The sequence below is a fragment of the Ostrea edulis genome, chromosome 9 (genome assembly GCF_947568905.1).
Source record: "Ostrea edulis chromosome 9, xbOstEdul1.1, whole genome shotgun sequence".
Lineage (NCBI taxonomy): Eukaryota > Metazoa > Mollusca > Bivalvia > Ostreida > Ostreidae > Ostrea > Ostrea edulis.
Genome location: NC_079172.1, coordinates 60,895,821 through 60,920,102, shown reverse-complemented (window position 1 = coordinate 60,920,102; position 24,282 = coordinate 60,895,821). Strand labels below are relative to the sequence as shown.

Below are 24,282 nucleotides of genomic sequence, written 5' to 3'. Positions count from 1 at the left end.
TATACAAGAAAAGTATCTCTTTCTCCCCAAGATGGCGGAAATTCAATTCATCGCCTTTGTTGTAATGCCATAAATTCAAAAAGTGGTGGTTTATCGAGAGTTGACTGTATATAGGGTCAATGTGGAACTAGCCACACCCCCTGTAGGATCTGCTTTACATTTACTAATGTGATAATTCTCCCTAGATATGATTGTCTACTGATGGAGAGAAACGCTGGGAAGCTTACGTCCACAGACCGTCAAACACGACTTTATGTCTAATTTTAGAACTTCATTTTTCTGTGTAAAAATTTGTGTTGCTGATTCAGTAAAATCCTGTTCAGTTCCTAGAATTTACTGATTAGAAATAAGAGGTGTCATGATAGAGAGAAACTGATATCATTTGACGATGATGTGTGGTTCATTAGCATTGGGTGTAATACTATGTGACTTTGAATATTATTTCTAAAGGTTGACAATCTTTCTCTGAAACCCTATGTAAATTTAAAAATGGAAATCAGATACTTTCAAGATATATAAGTCCAATAAGATTAAATGTGGACGGCCTTATAATCAGTGTAGGTATAAGCTTGTTGTTGGTAAGATTAAATGTGGACGGCCTTATCACTGTAGGTATAAGCTTGTTATTCTGTAGTAAGTACTTTTCTTGACTGTTAATTGAACAGCATGTCTGATTTTTTACTAACATGAACCTGCCCTATACACATGTTATATCAAGCAAGTTTTTATGCATGATATATAAGCAGATTCTGTAATGAGAATTTCACCATTTTTTATGCATAATAATTCTTTAAAAAATTGCACCAATAATTCCCATCACTCAATGATTCCTTACTTGTAAATTTTCCCAAATTTCACAAAATTTCTCCACAGCAAAATTTTAAAATGTTTACACTGTTCCCTTTTCCTTATATTTTTAGAAATCCCAGCTCACCAGAATTATCACTTTTTATTTGCACAAATTTTTATATTACATTTTTTTTTTTCATTATAATTCAATGATTGTAGATTTTCAGAAACTCAATCATTTCAGATCTTTTTGATGTTAAAAATGCATACTATGTTTAAACGCTTTATAATTACGATCCATACGATGTTTCATGATACACGCAATATTTTATATAGTGAAACATGAAATCACTTGAATATGTTATGATATTTATAAGAATGTCTGAGACAGTGCATGAAGTAAAGAACTCCACTCTCTGATGCCTAGTTTGATATTTCTGAACTCTTACTCAGCTATGAACTAATTCTAGGAATATGCTGCATGAAATATAGCTTTGCCTTACTGAATTTGAATTCACTAGCCAGGATATATTGCTTTAGAATAACGTATTATTCCAGAAAGCATATTATGCTAAAGGTAAATTTACAACAGATTTTCGTGAAATTTCTTTATGTATAATATTACTGTATGTTTTATGATATAGTTTTTTTCTCACCTGAGAAATTTCCTCATTGAATTAGAACTTGGATCAATATAACATATTCCATGAAATTTACGTTAGGAACAGAACGATTATCATGTTCATATTATGAAAACGTAAAATGACGTATTGTGTGACATACGAGTGGAATTGCCTCTTATGTGTAGGTATGAGAGTTCTCTAACTTTCCTCTGCCTGTGTTTCTAGATCGTCATCAGCTCCTTTGTCGCCGTGATTCTAGACAATTTAGAGTTGGACGAGGACATCAAAAAACTTAAACAGGTCAGTGCCATCAAAATGAATCCCGGAAAAACAACTAAAATTTGATTGTTTCCCAGAAAGACAACTAAAATTTGACTGTTTCCCAAAACGACAACTCAAGTTGATTGTTTCCCACAAAGACTACTAAAATTTGACTGTTTCCCAGAAAGACAACTAAAATTTGACTGTTTCCCAGAAAGACAACTAAAATTTGACTGTTTCCAAGAAAAACAACTATAGTTTGATTGTTTCCCGGAAAGACAACTAAAATTTGACTTTTTCCCAGAAAGACAACTAAAATTTGACTGTTTCCGAAAAAGACAACTAAAATTTGACTGTTTCCCAGAAAGACAACTAAAATATGACTGTTTCCCAGAAAGACAATTAAAATTTGATTGTTTCCCAGAAAGACACTTAAATTTGACTGTTTCTCTGAAAGACGAGTAAAATTTGATTGTTTCATGAAAGACATTTGATTGTTTCCCAGAAAGACAATTTCTAGTCATATCCCAGAAAGGTGAAATTAGTGAAAGGTTTATATCCCATTTAAGGAGGATTGAAAGGGGTGGAGGGTGTCTTAGTTATTATATGAAATGTTTGGAAAGTCTTGATCATGATTATGATATGTGAATGTTGACGAGTTTAAAGATACTTACTTTTAAATAATGTGCATGATTGTTTAAGACAGTGTAAAATGATTTTGGGCATTCTGTTGCTGTAGGTCACTTAAGTCTTGTATGTGTAAGAGTTTATTCGCAAGAACTATGATTTTTCACAAAATGCTAGTTTTGCAAAATTCCACATAATTAAATAAAATTCTCCTGAATAAAATGTGATTTAATTGGGGTATTTTTGAATAACTCTTTTGTAGTTAAAAGCCCGAGAACAGGTCACAGAGAGTCAGCAGAAGCTCCCAATGAGGCTACGAGTGTTCACGAAATTTCCGTATGTATTACAATGTTTACATCTAACACAGACACTCTCCATCAGGGTACAGGTCATCACGAAATTTCCGTATGTATTACAATGTTTACATCTAACACAGACACTCTCCATCAGGTTACAGGTCGTCACGAAATTCCTGTTCTGTATGTATTACAATGTTTACATCTAACACAGAAACTCTCCATCAGGGTACAGGTCATCACGAAATTCCTGTTCATAATATAACCATTGCTGTTGAATCCTTATTTTACGCGAGTACTTAATATCACGAAATGCCTCATGAGTGTCAAATCGTGTGATCATAAATTCATGAGTGGCCTACTGATCAAGACTCTTAACGATTTCAACCATATAAAAATAAAAGCGAGTAATTTCATTTCGCGTGTGGTGCTTCTCGCAAAATTACGTGATAATAATTCCTCGCGTATATTTAGGAAACTACAGTATATCCCAGTGGGAGTATGAGTGTTCACTAAATTCCTATACACACTACAATATTTACAAATATATCAGTGGGATTATAATTTGTGTTCACTAAATTCCTATACACACTACAATATTTACAAATATATCTGGGATTATAAGTGTTCACTAAATTCCTATACATACTACAATATTTACAAATATATCAGTGGGATTATAATTTGTGTTCACTAAATTCCTATACATACTACAATATTTACAAATATATCAGTGGGATTATAATTTGTGTTCACTAAATTCCTATACATACTACAATATTTACAAATATATCAGTGGGATTATAATTTGTGTTCACTAAATTCCTATACATACTACAATATTTACAAATATATCAGTGGGATTATAATTTGTGTTCACTAAATTCCTATACATACTACAATATTTACAAATATATCAGTGGGATTATAATTTGTGTTCACTAAATTCCTATACATACTACAATATTTACAAATATATCAGTGGGATTATAATTTGTGTTCACTAAATTCCTATACATACTACAATATTTACAATTATATCAGTGGGATTATAAGTGTTCACTAAATTCCTATACATACTACAATATTTACAAATATATCAGAAACTATGGGATTATGGGTATTCATTGATTTCTTGCTTGTATCATAATGATTGTTTAAATCTGTAACAGAACACGTTACAGGTGTTTAACTAGCATTATTAAAGTTCAAGAAACTTCTTTAGTAGTGTTTGTCCACAGAAACCAGTTATCCACAAATATACGGAAATCCCCCCATCCCCACCCCCACCCAGTTGTTGTACCTGGACAAGGTTATAGTGACTTTAAGTTCTAGATGTTACACTCTCTATATTGTTGAACCCTCTTTTCTGTAGGAACCACCCCCAGATGGTGTATCTGTATAAGATCCCTAGTGACTTCAGTCTGTCTCCGGTCCGGGACAGCTTCCTGAGGCACTTCTCTACCCCAGAAATGAACCTGACTGTAGACATACAGGAAATTACAGAAGAAAACACCATGGTGGTCAAATTCTCTCCAGTCAAGCTAGTTAGACAGGATGTGGGTGGATCCAAAAGTGGTGGGGCCATGGAGAAAAGGAGTGGAATAACACTTATTGTGAGGTAGTTATAGTAGTTGTGAGGTAGTTATAGTAGTTGTGAGGTAGTTATAGTAGTTGTGAGGTAGTTATAGTAGTTGTGAGGTAATTATAGAAGTTGTGAGGTAGTTATAGAAGTTGTGAGGTAATTATAGAAGTTGTGAGGTAGTTATAGAAGTTGTGAGGTAGTTATAGTAGTTGTGAGGTAATTATAGTAGTTGTGAGGTAGTTATAGTAGTTGTGAGGTAATTATAGTAGTTGTGAGGTAGTTATAGAAGTTGTGAGGTAGTTATAGTAGTTGTGAGGTAGTTATAGTAGTTGTGAGGTAATTATAGTAGTTGTGAGGTAGTTATAGTAGTTGAGGTAGTTATGAGATAGATGAAAACCTCACATTATTTCTTTTAAGAGATAAACAGTATTAGAAGGTTGTTTATGATATTGTTATAATATAATCAATTGATATATTATCATTCTATAGAGATTCAGCCCAACAGAAGATGCAGGTGTGTGGATCTACGCAGCTGGTCCCCACCGGCCCCAAGTCTCTACTGTCCCAGCAGTACCAGCTCAGGATGGGCCGAAGGTTAGCCTCCATTATTACATCCAATTAAACGCCTACAAATACTCAGCTGGTCAGTATCAGCTCGGGATGGGCAGAAGGTTAGCCTCCATTATTACATCCAATTAAACGCCTACAAATACTCAGCTGGTCAGTATCAGCTCGGGATGGGCAGAAGGTTAGCCTCCATTATTACATCCAATTAAACGCCTACAAATACTCAGCTGGTCAGTATCAGCTCGGGATGGGCAGAAGGCTAGCTTCCATTCCATCCAATTAAACGCCTACAAATACTCATCTAGTCAGTATCAGCTCGGGATGGGCAGAAGGCTAGCTTCCATTCCATCCAATTAAACGCCTAAAAATAACCAACACAAACCAGTACATTCTAATTACAAGCAGAGTAAATGAACAGCTTACCTAAATGGTTATAATCAGCATTATGTACTAAACCTGTAATTAAACGTATCAGTTAGTAACTTAAGAACAGTCTCTGAAACATTCTTCTTTACCATTTTTATGTTCACTCACCATGCGTTTACCTTGCGCTCTCCATGTGTTTCCTGTGCACTCACCGTTTACAGTATTGCATTCACAAATCATTCACCGTTCAATATCATTCAGAACACCAAAGTGAAAGGATCAATCTTCATAGCAAGGCAAAAATTATATTAGAAATTTGATCTATTAAGTACAAATGTCAGGATTGTCAACTGCGAAAATTCAAGGAAAACTACAGATCACTTACCAATATCAAAGAAAAGAAAAAATAATTTTTATTATTACAAATCATAATATTATTCTTTGGTTAAAAAGTGGGGGAGGGGGGGTAGTTCTGAATGAGAGACGAATATAAGAGCCTGCAGTTATGAATTCAACCCTTACACATATACATGTAGCGAAGAGGGAACGCTGGTACATGTACAAAAAATGAGGCAGTTTCAGTTTATAAATCCCTCAACCAACCCCCCACCCCCACCCACCCACCCCATACCCCCTCCCATACAAATAATAGACAAACAATAAACAGTTTCATCTGCATCAAAAATATACAAATATGGAAGGTAACTCAAAATATAATCTGCTATCTTTTAGGAATCAAATCACGAAAATTTCCATTTACAGAAAACATTCATTATACAGTGGTTTTCTTTAAATCAAAGGAGTTTATAAGGTCATGATTTACGACGAAATGTTTTGAAATATTTGCAGAAGCATGAGAGGTTCTCGACCTGGGAGTTTGAAAACTAGAAGCACAGGAGCCAAAGAGAACGGCGACATCAATCTGGGAACGATAACCAGTTCTATTGTGAACCGGACGAGAACACCAGATGATTACGACATCAAAGTTTGGCAGCAGAGGAAACAACAGGCAGAAATTAAAAGGCAAGGGACCACATCCTTTTTAGCCGAGTTGCAACGAAGTTGAACTCGGCTATTGGTTTGGTGATGCAGGCGGGCGGGTTGGCGGGCGGTTGGGCTTCAACAATTGGTTTCCGGATGATAACTCGAAAAGTTTACAATCTAATCAAATGAAACTTTGATATATTGTTGGGTACCAGGTAAGGAAGACCCATAATGATTTTGGAGAAGAAAGGTCAAAGGTCAAGGTCACAGTGACCGAAAATAGAATGAAAATTTCAGAAAAATTTGGTTTCCAGATGATAACTCCGAAAGTTTAAATCCGAATCAAATGAAACTTTGATATATTGTTGGGTACCTGGTAAGGAAGACCCCTATTGATTTTGGAGAACAAAGGTCAAGGTCACAGTGACCGAAAATAGAATGAAAATTTCAGAAAAATTTGGTTTCCAGATGATAACTCCGAAAGTTTAAATCTGAATCAAATGAAACTTTGAGATATTGTTGGGTACCAGGTAAGGAAGACCCCTATTGATTTTGGAGAAAAAAGGTCAAAGGTCAAGGTCACAGTGACCGAATTTAGAATGAAAATTTCAGAAATATTTGGTTTCCGGATGATAACTCAGAAAGTTTAAATCCGAATCAAATGATACTTACAGATAATGTTATGTACCAGGTAAGGAAGACCCCTATTGATTTTGGAGAAAATAGATCAAAGGTCAAGGTCACAGTGACCGAATATAAAATGAAATTTCAGAAATATTTGGTTTCTGGATGATAACTCAGAAAGTTTAAATCCGAATCAAATGATACTTGGATATATTGTTGGATACCAGCAAAGCAAGGCCCCTATTGATTTTGGAGAACAAAGGTCAAAGTCACAGTGACCGAATATAGATTGAAAACTTCAGACAAATATGGTTTCTGGACAGTAACTCAAAAAGTTTAAAACTGAAATTAGTTCTTCACAATTATAAATATGCCACATCATTCCTGACTTTACAATGTATCCCATGCAACTCGGCTCATGCACCCCTGGGTGCATATACTGATTTTTTATTTCTAGCTTACCTGAGCTGAAAGCTCAAGTTAACGTTTCTGAACACAATTTGTCTTCTTACATTTTCAACTTAATCTCAAGCACCATTTGTTCAATATGGAACTTTCGGGATGTACTGGAATGACTGATTATATTTGACGTTTATACACCATGGTCACGTGATAATAAGCAGTTGTATGGCAAAGTTGACATTGATACAAATGGTGTTTTGCTAGTAGACGGTCTGTAAAGAGCTATGCGCTGTCCTCTGATGATGATACAAGTCACTAATGGTGCTTAATACCTGGGTGTAAATTAGATGGAAGGGAAAAGGCGCATTTAGATGCGTATCATTGGATGCAGGGCTTGAAGTTTTACCGATATCCTCAAAATATTCCCTGTATTTATTTCCCTCGCCAACTCACATAATTTAATCAAATGCATTTTCCTATAAAATGGTTGTAGTGATTCCTTGCTTTCAAAGATAGCATTTAAATGCAGGAATTTGATAGTAAATGAAGTATTCCATGCTTGTTTACTTAGTTGTTATTGTAAACCAGAAGTGACTTAGTTTAAACAATATTTATTCGTAAATAATTCGATAATAATGTTTGCAAACAATGTCTTATACTATACATGTAATAGATTGAGAAACAAGCCAAAAAGCTTATATTAATCTCGGAAATGACTTGCCCTACAAATTACGTTTAACGCACGATAAAAGTCAGAGTGGATCCGTATCTCGAAAGACCTGTATTTCAACCACACTTGGCACAGTGACTTTGTGTAAAGGTGACTTAAATAAAAAGTTACAAGTAGTGTGACGTAATTGAGCAGTCATGGTTATACAATTATAAAGAAATTTTAGTCCCAACAGGATGTTAGTATGGATTTGTTTTAGGGTTTAAGTTACCCATGAATCAGTAAAACTTTGGTGACGTGCGAACATTGGTCCTCATGAACAATGATGATTCCGTGTACTTTATTCACACGGTTTATTCTCAAGATGTTTTGTCCTTAATTGATGTAAATTGATTAGCATGAAAACCATGATAAGTTTTCTTTTTTTCAACAGAATGTTAAAGGTTATTTTTCAGGGATTTTTCTACAATTTTTACAAGGGTCTTATGGCTTTTGAATTGGGAAAAATTGTCGACATTTTAGTCAAATTGGGAAAAATCAATTTCATCGTAAATAAGTTTTAAAATCATATCAAACATTATTATATTATCTTTAATTTACACATCTAATTTTCTTTAACCTTCTAAAATTTTCAACTATTCTATCCAAATCATCATTCCCATAACTCTTTGTTAAGTCTTATGTATATAATTCACATCGAATGTTTATTTTTTTTCAAATGCATTTTCCTTTCATAATTTTATTATTGGGGAAAATGCAAGCTAAATTGGGGGGAAATGGGCAATTTTTAGGAGGGGAAAGGGCCAAAATTCAGACCCAAAATGGGCCTTAAAAATTCACTGATTTTAGTGCTTTACTAATGATGTCTATTGTGTATTTCAGGAGCCAACAGGAGGATGACTTAAGAGAGAATCACCCCCTGTTCGACACGCCCCTTTTCTCTGTGGGACGGGAATCACGCTTCCGTAAAATCTGTCAGATGATCGTCAACGCTCAATATAAATACACACTGGGAGACCCCATCACAGGGAAGGAGCTCAACAGCAAATACAAACGCATATAGTAAGTCAGCCTTAAAAAGAACCACACCAAACTTACAAACGCATATAGTAAGTCAGCCTTAAAAAGAACCACACCAAACTTACAAACGCATATAGTAAGTCAGCCTTAAAAAGAACCACACCAAACTTACAAATGCATATAGTAAGTCAGCCTTAAAAAGAACCACACCAAACTTACAAATGCATATAGTAAGTCAGCCTTAAAAAGAACCACACCAAACTTACAAATGCATATAGTAAGTCAGCCTTAAAAAGAACCACACCAAACTTACAATTTTTAGTAACTATGTTTTTTTGTGTCTGGGTTATGCCTTTCACAATGTGAGGCATAGGACCATTAAACTTGGTCAGTTGATGCATCTTGGAGGGGGGAAGGTGTGTCGTGGTGCAAAAGTAGGTCACTGTGACCTCATTTTCATATTGCAATTGACAGCATCATAGCTTGTGACTGAAAGGAGTAAACATAGATATGCATCATGACATACTAGTATGTGTAGTTACAGACAGACATAACATGCACCCTAGTGTGCACTTTATTCACCATCCTAAAATCGTGTCGGGTTTTATCCCTGCTTACAAATCTATTGAATTTCGTACCTGTGAACAAAACCAAAATCATAAGTCCATGCAATTTTGACCTGTAGAGATAACTACAGCTACAGTATCTGGACTTGGTGGAGATATTGTGGTTTTTTTAATGTTGGAATTTTTCTCTGACAGTAAACTGTTATGGCTGGTGACCTATCTGGACTGGGTGATGATCTAGACTGGGGGATGATAATATATTTGTTGTGGTTTTCTGTGGCAGTAAACTGTTGGGGCTGGTGACCTATCTGGACTGGGGGATGATAATATTTGTTGTGTTTTTCTATGACAGTAAACTGTTGGGGCTGGTGATGTACATGTATTTAGAGTGGGTGATGATGCTGTTTTGGGGGCTAGGTGATGATACTATATTTCGGGCTGGGTGATGATCTGGACTGGATGATGATAATATTTAGTGATATTTGTCATGTTTTTCTGTGACAGTAAACTGTTGGGGCTGGTGACCTATCTGGACTGGGTGATGATCATGGTAACCATCCTCTCCTGCATATCCATGGCGTTTGAAACACCGAAAAGGAGGATAATGAACACCCCAGAGCTACAGGTTATAACATACGTAGAAGTGCTTTATTATTTATTTCCTATGTATCTTGTAAGATGAGTTTTGATTGGTTAACAAGCCAGAGATAAATAATATGATGTCATAATGAATTTTCGCTTTACATGAAAATAAAATATACAAGTAAATGAAGTGAATATTACATAAATTCATAATTACAATTTCAAAATTCTAAGTATTATTATCACAAATTCAATAAATTTAGTACAAATTTCCTTGAGGTAAATCAATTTGGCTCAGGGCTAGAACATTTTTCTCACAAGCATTCATGCGTGCAACTTTTTCAAACATGTCTGTTAAAAAGGTATGATTGGACTAGGATTCATTGGAAGGTTTTTAAAATAAAAGACATAAAAATTTCCTATCGGGATGATCTGTCAAATGCATGCAGTACTATTTTATTATCGTTGTGATTTACAGATAGCAGAATATGCCTTTGTGATTTGCATGAGTATTGAGATGGGTCTCAAAGTTTTATTATCATTGTGATTTACAGATAGCAGAATATGCCTTTGTGATTTGCATGAGTATTGAGATGGGCCTCAAGGTTTTGGCCAATGGGTTCTTCTTCACTCCTAAAGGCATCGTCAAGGACTTTGGAGGGATGCTAAACATCTTCATATATGCTGTAAGTTACTGTACAGGTTACAAAAATTCTGTAAGTTACTTTATTATATAGCTTATAAATAGTCTAATATAAAATCTGCGTAAAATCTAGAGAATGTTAGCGTTCAATATCCTGAGAATTTATTGAACGCTAACATTGCATTGCGTAAATTGTATGCGCCCGAAACATTCCGAGTATGAGCGTTCAATATTGACGTTACCGTAACGACGTAAACAAGCCAAAATGTCAAACGATGGTCCTCCAAATCTGACAGAGCCGGTATTTGATATTTACTGAAGCAAAATGTTTTACTGTACATAAATTATGATGTCCCCATTTACAAAATCAGTTTGGTTCATGAATTAATGACGGGTTGAATATTGAACAGTTAAGAAATGCATGCTGTTATTGCACACTGCCAATATTGATGAATTCTCATCTATTTTGGAGTAGTTTGAGTGAAAAGGGATATAATTTAACAACTAAATACTTTAGCTATATAATAAAAGGGTTATTGAACTTATATAGGTGAATATTGGCACTCGTTGGCTGTCAAAATGCACTCGCAAGCTCGTGCATTTTTACAGCCAACGAGTGCCAATATTCACCAATATAAGTTCAATAACCCTATAATACGGGTTACAAAAACTTCAGATTCTGTAGACCAAGGTATGCCATCGGACAAAAGGAAGGATATCAACTTAAGAGAAATATCAAAAACATAAAGGACTTATCCCGGGTCAGAAAACTACAAACTGGGTGAACTTATCCCGGGGTCAGAAAACATACAGACATAATGAACTTATCCCAGGTCAGAAAACATTCAAACATGGTGAACTTATCCCGGGGTCAGAAAACATACAAACATGATAGACTTATCCCGGGATCATAAAACATACAAACATGATAGACTTATTCCAGGATCAGAAAACATACAAACATGATGAACTTATCCCAGGTCAGAACACATACAGACATGATAGACTTATCCCAGGTCAGAAAACATACAAACATGATGAACTGATCCCGGGATCAGAAAACATACAAACATGATAGACTTATCCCGGGATCATAAAACATACAAACATGATAGACTTATCCCGGGATCAGAAAACATACAAACATGATAGACTTATTCCGGGATCAGAAAACATACAAACATGATAGACTTATCCCGGGTCAGAAAACATACAAACATGATAGACTTATCCCGGGATCAGAAAACATACAAACATGATAGACTTATTCCGGGATCAGAAAACATACAAACATGATAGACTTATCCCGGGTCAGAAAACATACAAACATGATAGACTTATCCCGGGATCAGAAAACATACAAACATGATAGACATCCCGGGATCATAAAACATACAAACATGATAGACTTATCCCGGGATCAGAAAACATACAAACATGAACTTATCCCGGGATCAGAAAACATACAAACATGATAGACTTATTCCGGGATCAGAAAACTTACAAACATGATAGACTTATCCCGGGTCAGAAAACATACAAACATGATAGACTTATTCCGGGATCAGAAAACATACAAACATGATAGACTTATCCCGGGATCATAAAACATACAAACATGATAGACTTATCCCGGGATCAGAAAACATACAAACATGATAGACTTATCCCGGGATCATAAAACATACAAACATGATAGACTTATCCCAGGATCAGAAAACATACATGTACAAACATGATAGACTTATCCCGGGATCAGAAAACATACAAACACGATGAACTTATCCTGGAGACTCAGTCAGAAAAGTATTGTAAACACACCAGATTACATTTAGCTGTGAGATTGTTGTAAATTGGATTATAATTTAAGGATAAAATCAGTAATTATACTGTAGTTCATGCTTTTATATTTTCTTCAGCATCCATGTACATTGCATAAACACATTGAATGGCAAAGGTCATACTGATGCCCATATAAATACACAAAAATCCAATACAAAGCAGATTTTGTTCTAGCCCCACTTCTAATTTTTTTTCAGAGAGAATTATTGTAGATATTTTCATTGTATGTAACCACCAAAATGTATATGTGCATGACTCTGCTGAGGTCTGAACCTGAGACCTCTGGCAGTGGTCTACGATTGAGCTTAGGGGTTAACCTACCAACCAGATCTAGTAGGAAAGTTATACATCTTATTGAAGATAAACTGTACATGTAATTATAACAACACATGTTTTACATTGCATCATATTCCATAATGTCATGAAAGAATCAATCTTATAAGAAATTAAATTTTCCTTGTTTTCAGTTTTAAAAGTAAAAAGGTATTGAGTGGAATATGGCTGTTTGTATTGATTCATAATTCGATAAAATGTCTTTTAAAAAATCTTCCCCAAATAACCTCGATCTGGCATGATTTAATCCCGGATTGTATCATAACCAGGTTTTACTGTATGCTGGTGCCTAACAAGGTGTGTCAATCATTTCTAGGTTAGTGTGATTTTCCTGTTCTGGATGCCAGAAGATGTGAAGCGAGACTCACCTGGCCAGGTGTTCATGCTGCTCAGGTGTTTACGGCCCCTCAGGATCTTTGTTCTCATACCTCACATGAGAAAGGTCGTGTACGAGTTCATCCGGGGATTCAAAGAGATCATACTGGTAAATGTTGTAGTGCTTAGATAGTGCTGATAATGCTGAATGCAGATACATGTATCTATAGGTATAATCCAGGATCTATGCATAAATTTATGCTACCGTATTTTGCCGAATATAATACGCACTTTTTTTAGAGAATATTTTTGTGCCAGAAAGGGGTGCGTATTATATACCACAATAGGTTTTTGACCTTTTTTTCCAGATGAAACTCGGCGATTAAGTAGTGTAATATTTCACTCAAAGACCAAGGCTTCGGATACTGTACACCTTTTCACGTTCACCTATTTATTAAGTAGAAAATTCGACCTCAAGAAAATTACTACAGAAACGTAAAATTGCAGAAAATGTGATATATATACTTACAATATCTAAATAATTCAATTATCATGAAACAAACAGCCAATCAAATTGCATTGGATCTGACTATTCATTACATCGCATGCCGCCATTATTGAAAGCATGTGTACACAATAATGCCTTGACACGTGCTAAAATTGTTGGAAAATAATTTTGTCACTTGCTAAAAGTTTGTTTACTGTAAGTTTTATGAATAGGCCTAATTTTTAATGAAATATTTATTTGAATCTTTGAAATAACTATTCTTGCGTAAAAGCGTGTGTTTTACGAAGCCATTGTTGTGTACACTGCTTTTGTTAGATACCCCCTCCGGGTAAAGAAATACCTACAAAATTTTTTTTCACACATTTTAATAGTCATCGTAGTTAACGAGGAGTTGATAATTTGCATCTTTGTACCTACCATGGTGTGTTGATTACAGTAAAATACGCGATAGTTTAATTTTATTTTTATAACATCGGCTATTTGATTGATTTTAAGTTTCAACAAAGGAAATATCGAGTCAGTTAAGACTTTAATGCTACAAAATCTCGTGCTTTGCTGAAATGAACAGGCTTGTCCGGGTTGATATTTCCCTGAAGATTCTCATTGAAGATTACCGCGATGTAGACCTCATCTCAAAAAGTTTGCAAATTATTGTGCGTTGTTTAGAATTCATTATTTCTGCAAATATATTAAGTGAAAATTAACACCAAGTATAAAATAAAGATTACCGCTTAGTCAAAATTTTTGCTGCGTATTATACACCCGAAGTGCGTTTTTTCACCAACTTTTAGGCTCAAAGTGGGGGGTGCGTATTAAACACCACTGCGTATTATATTCGGCAAAATACGGTATACACTAATTTTTCACAATCATGATCACCAGTACGAGGCCAACATCGTCCATGTGAGAGTTTTTTTGTCGTACACTGCAATGATGTCATTAATTATGACATCATATATTCTCTATGATTTATGGTGACGTAGATATTTTGTATCGTTTTCCTCAAATTTTGATTTGATGTATCTTTTTGGGAGGTTCTAAGGAGTTTAAATGTTAAGTGCATTCTCTGGCATACTGATTCTGACTGTCAAATGAGGAGGTTGATCATTTTAAAATTTTCTTTGAACTCTTGAATGAATCTGCTAAACACATGTTTACTCCTGTGGGATAGGAAAATCCCACCTTAGAATTTTTTATCTCAGGGACTCGGCAAAGCCTCGTCGTAGACTGCAAGTATTATCACTTCAGTGGAATTTGCCAGTCCCACTTTAATGAAGAATAGTGCAGTGCTGAGGATGAAGAATTTTGATTCAATATAAACATATATCCAACAAGTTCATGATATGTTTTAAAACTTCAGGGCATGAAAATTGCTTTGCTGTAAGCATAAATTCATTATAAGCGTGTTCACTGTAACTGTGTTTTACTGTAAGCATGAATTCATTATATGCATGTTCGCTATAACCATGTTTGACTGTACCGATGTGGTATACACTCGTGTGCACTGTACTCTGATTCACGTGTTTGATGTTGATTATTTCAGGTTTCTGTTCTGCTCGTGGTTCTAATGTTTATGTTTGCTATTTACGGAGTTCACGTGTTGGGAGGAAAACTTCACAAATGTAATGATCCCTACATCACCACCAAGGTAAGACCTTCTCGGATGTGAAGGGATTTCCCAGAAAATGGCAGAATGAACAGCATTTTTGTATTTTTCTGGATGATAATAAAAACTTGCACCAGAAACTTTTCAATTTTTAAGGAGGACTGCAAGGGAAGGTTTTTCCAGAAAGTTTTCGTTACCAAAATGAAGATCCCAAATGGCACTGAGAGTGATGCTGGCTTCTTTGTTCCTAGGACGTGGTCAGTATTTATTTTCGTCTCTAAGAATGGTATGGCAAAGATTTAGTTTTTGTGCATCTCCCATTTTGAAGAGCCTGGTCTGTCCCTGCTATGTGTACAATATAGATATTCATTTTCATTATGTGGTTTTAAAGTGTTGTATATATATATTGGCAAGTCCAATCCGTACAGTTTGTAAGTGATTACAAAATGTTGTTAATTTTACAGGTCCAATCCATACAACTTTAACTTTGACAACATAGGGAGTGCCATGCTTGCTTTGTTTGAGGTGCTGTCATTGGAGGGATGGCTGGAGGTCAGAGATGTCATCATAGAAAGAGTGGGATTGGTGAGTCCTGGGCTGCTACTGACAGCGGAATCATTTTATTTTGTGGGGACTTAATCTTCGATATCGATGTATACCATATATACTTGCCTATAAGTCGGTTGGCCTATAAGGCGATTGTATAGTTTTTAGGTTATTTTGGAGGGAATTGCCATTGACCCATTTGTAAGTCGGTTTAACTGTTTTCAAGAATCAGTTTACAATTTCAAATCAATGCTCAAATGTTTTTACCTGTGTTTCAAATAATATTTTGAGAATTGCGCCGATATATGAGATTTTTTCCCCAACAAATCAATTTCATATCAATACTCTCATGTATTTATCTGTGTTCCAATAATGTTTTGGAATATGACATCGATATTTCAATTTTTATTCTCAGCAAATTAAACAGTTACCATTTTGTTTATTTCGTCTATGTTTTTGTTGTTTAAAAATACTAGGCTATACATTACGCCATCCAGAAAAATACTAATCTTCTTCGGACACTCCAATAAGTCGGATATAGAGTTTTGGACCAAACTTTAACTCCCAAAAATCCGACTTATGGGAGAGTATATACGGTACACTGTACCCATCCCACAAATTTAAAACCTTTGTTTTAAAAAAACATTGTATATAATTTTTCAATGTACAGAAACCACACTAATGAAGTTACATCGGAACAAACTGTAAAAGTTTGGCCATCTATAAAAATTGGCCCCTTTGAGTTGAGTATATCTGTAAAGATTTGGATGTTTGGGTAGCATAGTAGTTAGCAAAATCACTTGATGTGATTCAGGTTCGATCCTCTTGAATTTAGAAGAGTTGTACAGTGAAACCTGTCTATTCCCAGAGCTGCCAACCCTCACAATTTTGGCGTACGGCTTACGATTTTAGGGCCGAAAATACACCTTACGATTTCACTGTACATCTTCGGATTTTTGCTTATTTGACATTTCAAAAGTTTTAGAGCTGTCCGTCATTGGTTTTTAGTTTTATAATAAACAAGCTATAGTCTTTACTACGTTTGTTTGCATACATGTAGTCTATATCTATACAGAGTCTCGATCATTTTAATGCTTTGAAATAAACAATATGGCAGCTGCTACTAAGGGCTGTAACAGTTCCAGAAATGATCAAATGGGGGGGTCGGGCGGCAAATGATATTTTTTTGTGTGGGTGGTCGTATTTTTTCATATTTTAATTGGTCCGTGGTGGGATTGTTAATAAAATATTTATTATGGGTAGTGGGTAGTTTCTATTGTTTTATTTTGTGCCAAGTGGGTGTTGAGTTTTCAGAATATTTTTATTGTCGCTCTTGTCGTGTTGGTTACAAAACGTCGGAGGGAAAATTGAAAACATGCTTTCGAAATGCTGCTTTCGAAATCGAAAGTAACCTAGAACTATTCGAGTTGTCGCTCTTTGCAGCGCATAACTTTCCATTACGGCACTCTTCAAATTAGAGGCGCGTTTAATAGGGTCCCTTTGGACGTGATGGCGGCGAACTCTGTTCTGTAGATTATTACAGTTTACAGTGCATCGATTTTGGGAATATTTTGAAACCAATAGGTATTCTGTTTTCTAATAAAAATAGGCAAACCTTAGTTGATTTATACGAGGGTACCGATGCGTTATATTTATCAGTCGGTGTGATGGTGATATAGAGGCCTCCGGGCGCGGGCTCCATTAGAAGACGAACGATTCGTGGAAAAACATATCCATACCCATTTCATGATAATAGCATCGTTTGGACTCCCAATCTTTCCAACATTCCCGCCATAGATGCCTTTGATTGTTGATGTGACATCGTTTCTTCAGAACTACTGTGATACAATGTCGCACAGTCATTACCGCGTCATTGACTAGAATGTTTGTCCCGAAAACCTCGCGAGATTTGTACCGTTTTCATTTTTTAAAATATTTTTGTGGTGGGTCTGGTTAGTTTTTTTTTTTTATTAGATGGGTCATTGTAAAATGAGTTTATTAATTTGATGGGTCATGGGGTAATTTTTTATTTTTTTTTATGGGTGCTTGGTATATACAAAAGGTGCCTCCCGACCCCCCCCATGTATTTATTTCTGGAATAGCCCTAAACGTAAAGCATGTGTTGATGGAAATAACAACAATACTCCCCCAAAGAAAAAAACCTAATGGAGCTAGAAATTCAAAGAACAATATGCAAGTACACTGTAAACATCTATTCGTTTCAAAGTCAGAAACTGTAATACTACCTTTTTCTTTCTTTTTTTCAGGATCATGCTATATATGTCCATGTTTTTGTCTTCATGGGTTACATGATTGGTCTAACGTTGTTTGTGGGTGTGGTCATTGCTAATTATAGCGAAAATAAGGTAGGACTCCAACTGCCATTGTATTTACTTTTGAGTTTGTTGCAATGCAAAATATAATTGTATTGTGTATGAATATGTACATGTATATATAAGTATATAAATAGCCTGTACTGGTTTTCCTTTGATGTTTTGTGTTTTCTATTTTGGAATGTTTAATCGATTAGAATTCTCACATTGATGATCAAAGTTTACTTTATAATCATGATAATGCATAAGTGGGTGTGTTCATATATATAAGTCATGACATGAACATTTGCTTAATAAATTGTTCTGTATAATACATGTTTATTGTATGAGTTATCTTAATTTCCAATAGGGAACAGCATTGCTGACTGTGGACCAAAGACGATGGCTTGACTTGAAGGGAAGAATCAAACTGGCTCAGCCTCTACATATACCTCCCAGGCCAGGTAAACAATACCCCCAGGCTACGTAAACAATACCCCCGGCCAGGTCAACAATCCCCCAGGCCAGGTAAACAATCCCTCCAGGCCAGGTAAACATTACCCCCAGGCCAGGTAAACAATACCCCTATGTCAGATAAACATTGTCCCCCAGGCCAGGTAAACAATACCTCCAGGCCTGTTAGTTAATACACCAGGCCAGGTAAACAATATCCCCAGGACATGTAACCAATACCCTCAGGCCAGGTAAACACAATGTACAGTGTAGTGCAGACACTGTTGGTTGACTCATTGCTTCCATATGTACAGTGGGTAACAATATTCTCTTGTTGATGTTTTAGATGGAACAAGTTTCCGAGCCAAGATGTATGACATTACACAGCACAAGAAATTTAAAGCAGCCACTGTGTTTCTGATTCTGGTCAACTGTGGACTGTTAGCAGTTCCCGTAAGTATCCAAAACCATTCTGTGTCCCTGTAAGTATCCTGAACCATTCTGTGTCCCTGTAAGTATCCAAAACCATTCTGTGTCCCTGTAAGTATCCTGAACCATTCTGTGTCCCCGTAAGTATCCTGAACCATTCTGTGTTCCTGTAAGTATCCTGAACCATTCTATGTCCCTGTAAGTATCTAGAACAATTCTGTGTCCCAGTAAGTATCCAGACTGATTCTGTGTCTCAGTAAGTATCCAGAACGATTCTGTGTCCCAGTAAGTATCCAGACTGATTCTGTGTCACATAAGTATCCTGAACCATTCTGTGTCCCAGTAAGTATACAGACTGAATCTGTGCCCCAGTTAGTATCTAGAACAATTCTGTGTCCCAGTAAGTATCCAGAACAATTCCGTGTCCCAGTAAGTATCCAGACTGATTCTTTGTCCCAGTAAGTATCCAGACTTATTCTGTGTCACGTAAGTATCTAGAATGATTCTGTGCCCCAGTTAGTATCTAGAACAATTCTGTGTCCCAGTAAGTATCCAGACTGATTCTTTGTCCCAGTAAGTATCCAGACTGATTCTTTGTCCCAGTAAGTATTCAGACTGATTCTGTGTCACATAAGTATCCTGAACCATTCTGTGTCCCAGTAAGTATCCAGACTGATTCTGTGTCCCAGTAAGTATCTAGAATGAATCTGTGCCCCAGTTAGTATCTAGAACAATTCTGTGTCCCAGTAAGTATCCAGAACAATTCCGTGTCCCAGTAAGTATCCAGACTGATTCTGTGTCCCAGTAAGTATCTAGAATGAATCTGTGCCCCAGTTAGTATCTAGAACAATTCTGTGTCCCAGTAAGTATCCAGAACAATTCCGTGTCCCAGTAAGTATCCAGACTGATTCTTTGTCCCAGTAAGTATCCAGACTTATTCTGTGTCACGTAAGTATCTAGAACGATTCTGTGTCACATAAGTATCCAGACTGATTCTGTGTCCCAGTAAGTAGCCAAACTGATTCTGTGTCACGAAAGTATCTAGAACGATTCTGTGTCCCTGTAAGTATCCAGAATCTTATGTAGCTTAAAGTACATGTATTTATATAATGCCTGTGTTGAACATTTTTCTTTTTCTGATGTATATATACAGTTACACATCACTGTGAATATATACAGGTGTCATTTGTAAATTTAGAATTTACCAACATCAAGATAAACAGATTAAACCTTATTGTTATTTCAGTGGAAGTCTTCAGACGCCCATCGGACTTTTATACTGGGTTCCATTTCTGCAGTCTGTACCCTGCTTTTCCTCTGTGAAGTAAGTGATAGATCACTCTTGTTAATTGAAGATGAATTGGTGAACACAAAGCATTCATTTCACACATTTTGGCCAGATTGTACAACGTGAGTCTGGCTTATAGTATGGTGAATGATGGGCAAGCAGGCATCCCTTTAATAGGGTACCTACTTTATACATGTATAATCAACTCCTATAACTTGATATCCCTCAAAATTTGAACAGTTTTTATGGACACATGGAAGATGTGCAGGTGTCTTTTTGAAAGTGATTAGAATTTTTTTCCAAAAATTTACATGTAGTTGAACTTTGTCATTTTTTAAGCATGGCACCTACTTTATGTAACTAACTCCTCTCATAGCTTTTACTTGACATTTTTCAGACCATGTACATTATAGTTGTTATTAAAAATTGAGGATATACATGTGACATTTTAAAAGTGCTTCTGTTTTTTGTCTGGATCCATGTACTGCTGTCTATGATAGATAACATTTTAAAGCAACCCGGCCAACTCTGTTCTTGAATCAATTTTTTTAATAAACTTGCAACAAAACATATCTCGAGACGATATCAGTTTTACACAGGAAAAAAAATTTCAAGAATTGTTGTAACATGACCTTTTATATCTCAACAGGTGGTGATAAAGATGATTGCATTGACACTCAAAGGCTACTGGACGAGTCGGAGAAACCGCTTTGACATGCTGCTGACCTTTCTAGGGGTCATCTGGATCATACTGCATTTCATTTTCAACTTGACAAGGCAGGAGGTAAGGACCAATCAGAAGACAGTCTAGATTCACAGAATATCTTGAAACTTTATTTTTCCAAGATTGGGGTTGACAATTTTAAATATTGCAAGAAATTTTTGTAAGTGATTGGTATTGCAATATTAAATGTAAGAGGAAATAGTAGTGGTACTACTTAACCAAAGTAAAAGAAATTTCTTCATGTAAACAGCAGAATTTAACAGTAGAGACAATTAAAATTTTCGCAAACTTAAAAATATATACGCTTTAAGAATTCCTTTAAGTTTATGTATGATATTCCTTTGCTGTCACTGAATAAAGATGTATGCACTTTTTTTTTTTTATTGATTTTAATTTGTATACATGTACATAGAAGTCTGGATGTTTTCAGGGGGATGCTAACAATGTGTTTGGAGTGATCATTATTGTCCTGAGGTTCTGTACCATTTGTGGTAAACATGTAAGTAAACTAAACAAGTCCATACTTGTATACACTCAAAACAAAATGTTATTTGCAAAAACAGAGGAGCAGTCAAGATATTACAATTTGATTGAAGGTTGTTAGATATATACTGGGGTGTACCGAGCGGTACAGTTAGGCGTTAATTATTCCAATATTGGTTAGGAAGTGTCGAGATTCTGTTTGAGAAATAATTAAATCATTTCATGCCAAGCAAATGGTACCTGTGAAATATTGCCTAGAGATTCTGTTTGAGAAATAAATTATTTTATGCCAAGAAAATGGTACCTGTGAAATATGGCCTAGATGCTAAAGTTTCAGATTTGTTTGCATGCATCTGGATAAACAAAGCTGACCATTTGTTCATGATAAGCACTTGTGTTACACCTGTAAATGACTGTGATATAAACATTCTGAGTGTTATAACAGTCTGAATTATCTCTGTTCCTACAGGCGGCCTTGAAGATGTTGACTCAGACAGTGGTGATGTCTGTGTTGAAGAGTTTCTTCATCATTACGGGAATGTTTCTGCTGATTCTGTTCTACGCCTACCTGGGGGTCATTTTGTTTGGTACTGTCAAGCATGGGAACAACCTGGGAAGGTGGGACACTGAACAGATCAGTAATTAATCATTAGAGATGTCGTGATACGGATCAGTAATTAATCATTAGATCAGTAATTAATCATTAGATCAGTAATTAATCATTAGAGATGTCGTGATACGGATCAGTAATTAATCATTAGAGATGTCGTGATACGGATCAGTAATTAATCATTAGATCAGTAATTAATCATTAGAGAGGACGTGATACAGATCAGTAATTAATCATTAGAGAGGACGGGATACAGATCAGTAATTAATCATTAGATCAGTAATTAATCATTAGAGAGGACGTGATACAGATCAGTAATTAATCATTAGATCAGTAATTAATCATTAGAGAGGACATGATACAGATCAGTAATTAATCATTAGAGAGGACGTGATACAGATCAGTAATTAATCATTAGATCAGTAATTAATCATTAGAGAGGACGTGATACAGATCAGTAATTAATCATTAGAGAGGACGTGATACAGATCAGTAATTAATCATTAGATCAGTAATTAATCATTAGATCAGTAATTAATCATTAGAGAGGTCATGATACGGATCAGTAATTAATCATTAGAGAGGACGTGATACAGATCAGTAATTAGTCATTAAAGAGGTCATGATACGGATCAGTAATTAATCATTAGAGAGGACATGATGCAGATCAGTAATTAATCATTAGAGAGGACGTGATACAGATCAGTAATTAATCATTAGATCAGTAATTAATCATTACAGAGGACGTGATACAGATCAATAATTAATCATTAGATCAGTAATTAATCATTAGATCAGTAATTAATCATTAGAGAGGACGTGATACGGATCAGTAATTAATCATTAGAGAGGACGTGATACAGATCAGTAATTAATCATTAGAGAGGTCATGATAGAGATCAGTAATTAATCATTAGATCAGTAATTAATCATTAGATCATTAATTAATCATTAGATCAGTAATTAATCATTAGAGAGGACATGATAGAGATCAGTAATTAATCATTAGATCAGTAATTAATCATTAGATCAGTAATTAATCATTAGAGAGGACGTGATACAGATCAGTAATTAATCATTAGATCAGTAATTAATCATTAGAGATGTCGTGATACAGATCAGTAATTAATCATTAGAGATGTCATGATACGGATCAGTAATTAATCATTAGATCAGTAATTAATCATCAGAGAGGACGTGATACGGATCAGTAATTAATCATTAGAGAGGACGTGATACAGATCAGTAATTAATCATTAGATCAGTAATTAATCATTAGAGAGGACGTGATACGGATCAGTAATTAATCATTAGATCAGTAATTAATCATTAGAGAGGACGTGATACGGATCAGTAATTAATCATTAGATCAGTAATTAATCATTAGAGAGGACGTGATACAGGATCAGTAATTAATCATTAGATCAGTAATTAATCATTAGAGAGGACGTGATACGGATCAGTAATTAATCATTAGATCAGTAATTAATCATTAGAGAGGACGTGATACAGATCAGTAATTAATCATTAGATCAGTAATTAATCATTAGAGAGGACGTGATACAGATCAGTAATTAATCATTAGAGAGGACATGATACGGATCAGTAATTAATCATTAGAGAGGACGTGATACAGATCAGTAATTAATCATTAGATCAGTAATTAATCATTAATTAATCATTAGATCAGTAATTAATCATTAGAGAGGACGTGATACGGATCAGTAATTAATCATTAGAGAGGACATGATACGGATCAGTAATTAATCATTAGAGAGGACGTGATACAGATCAGTAATTAATCATTAGATCAGTAATTAATCATTAGAGAGGACGTGATACGGATCAGTAATTAATCATTAGAGAGGACATGATACGGATCAGTAATTAATCATTAGAGAGGACATGATACGGATCAGTAATTAATCATCAGAGAGGACATGATACGGATCAATAATTAATCATTAGATCGGTAGTTAATCATTAGAGAGGAGGTGATACAGATCAGTAATTAATCATTAGAGAGGACATGATACGGATCAGTAATTAATCATTGGAGAGGACGTGATACAGATCAGTAATTAATCATTAGAGAGGACATGATACTGATCAGTAATTAATCATTAGAGAGGATGTGATACGGATCAGTAATTAATCATTAGATCAGTAATTAATCGTTAGAGAGGACGTGATACAGATCAGTAATTAATGGTTAGAGAGGACATGAT

The 24,282-nt window shown here is 35.3% G+C and overlaps 1 protein-coding gene across 5 annotated transcripts in view; it reads left to right on the top strand.

Moving 5' to 3' along the window:
• Nucleotides 1-24,282, top strand: part of LOC125658344 (sodium leak channel NALCN-like) — a 78,530-nt gene that overhangs the window by 33,460 nt on the left and 20,788 nt on the right. For all 5 annotated transcript variants that reach the window (XM_056149800.1, XM_056149801.1, XM_056149797.1 and 2 more), the window contains 19 exons: nucleotides 1,638-1,712; nucleotides 2,563-2,636; nucleotides 3,972-4,217; nucleotides 4,671-4,775; nucleotides 5,964-6,137; nucleotides 8,677-8,856; nucleotides 9,885-10,005; nucleotides 10,517-10,648; nucleotides 13,097-13,264; nucleotides 15,147-15,251; nucleotides 15,366-15,466; nucleotides 15,674-15,794; nucleotides 18,023-18,121; nucleotides 18,438-18,531; nucleotides 18,867-18,973; nucleotides 20,196-20,273; nucleotides 20,887-21,021; nucleotides 21,392-21,460; nucleotides 21,914-22,062. In XM_056149800.1, coding sequence (XP_056005775.1) covers nucleotides 1,638-1,712; nucleotides 2,563-2,636; nucleotides 3,972-4,217; nucleotides 4,671-4,775; nucleotides 5,964-6,137; nucleotides 8,677-8,856; nucleotides 9,885-10,005; nucleotides 10,517-10,648; nucleotides 13,097-13,264; nucleotides 15,147-15,251; nucleotides 15,366-15,466; nucleotides 15,674-15,794; nucleotides 18,023-18,121; nucleotides 18,438-18,531; nucleotides 18,867-18,973; nucleotides 20,196-20,273; nucleotides 20,887-21,021; nucleotides 21,392-21,460; nucleotides 21,914-22,062 — 2,333 coding nt within the window. The remainder of the gene's footprint in view (nucleotides 1-1,637; nucleotides 1,713-2,562; nucleotides 2,637-3,971; nucleotides 4,218-4,670; nucleotides 4,776-5,963; nucleotides 6,138-8,676; nucleotides 8,857-9,884; nucleotides 10,006-10,516; nucleotides 10,649-13,096; nucleotides 13,265-15,146; nucleotides 15,252-15,365; nucleotides 15,467-15,673; nucleotides 15,795-18,022; nucleotides 18,122-18,437; nucleotides 18,532-18,866; nucleotides 18,974-20,195; nucleotides 20,274-20,886; nucleotides 21,022-21,391; nucleotides 21,461-21,913; nucleotides 22,063-24,282) is intronic.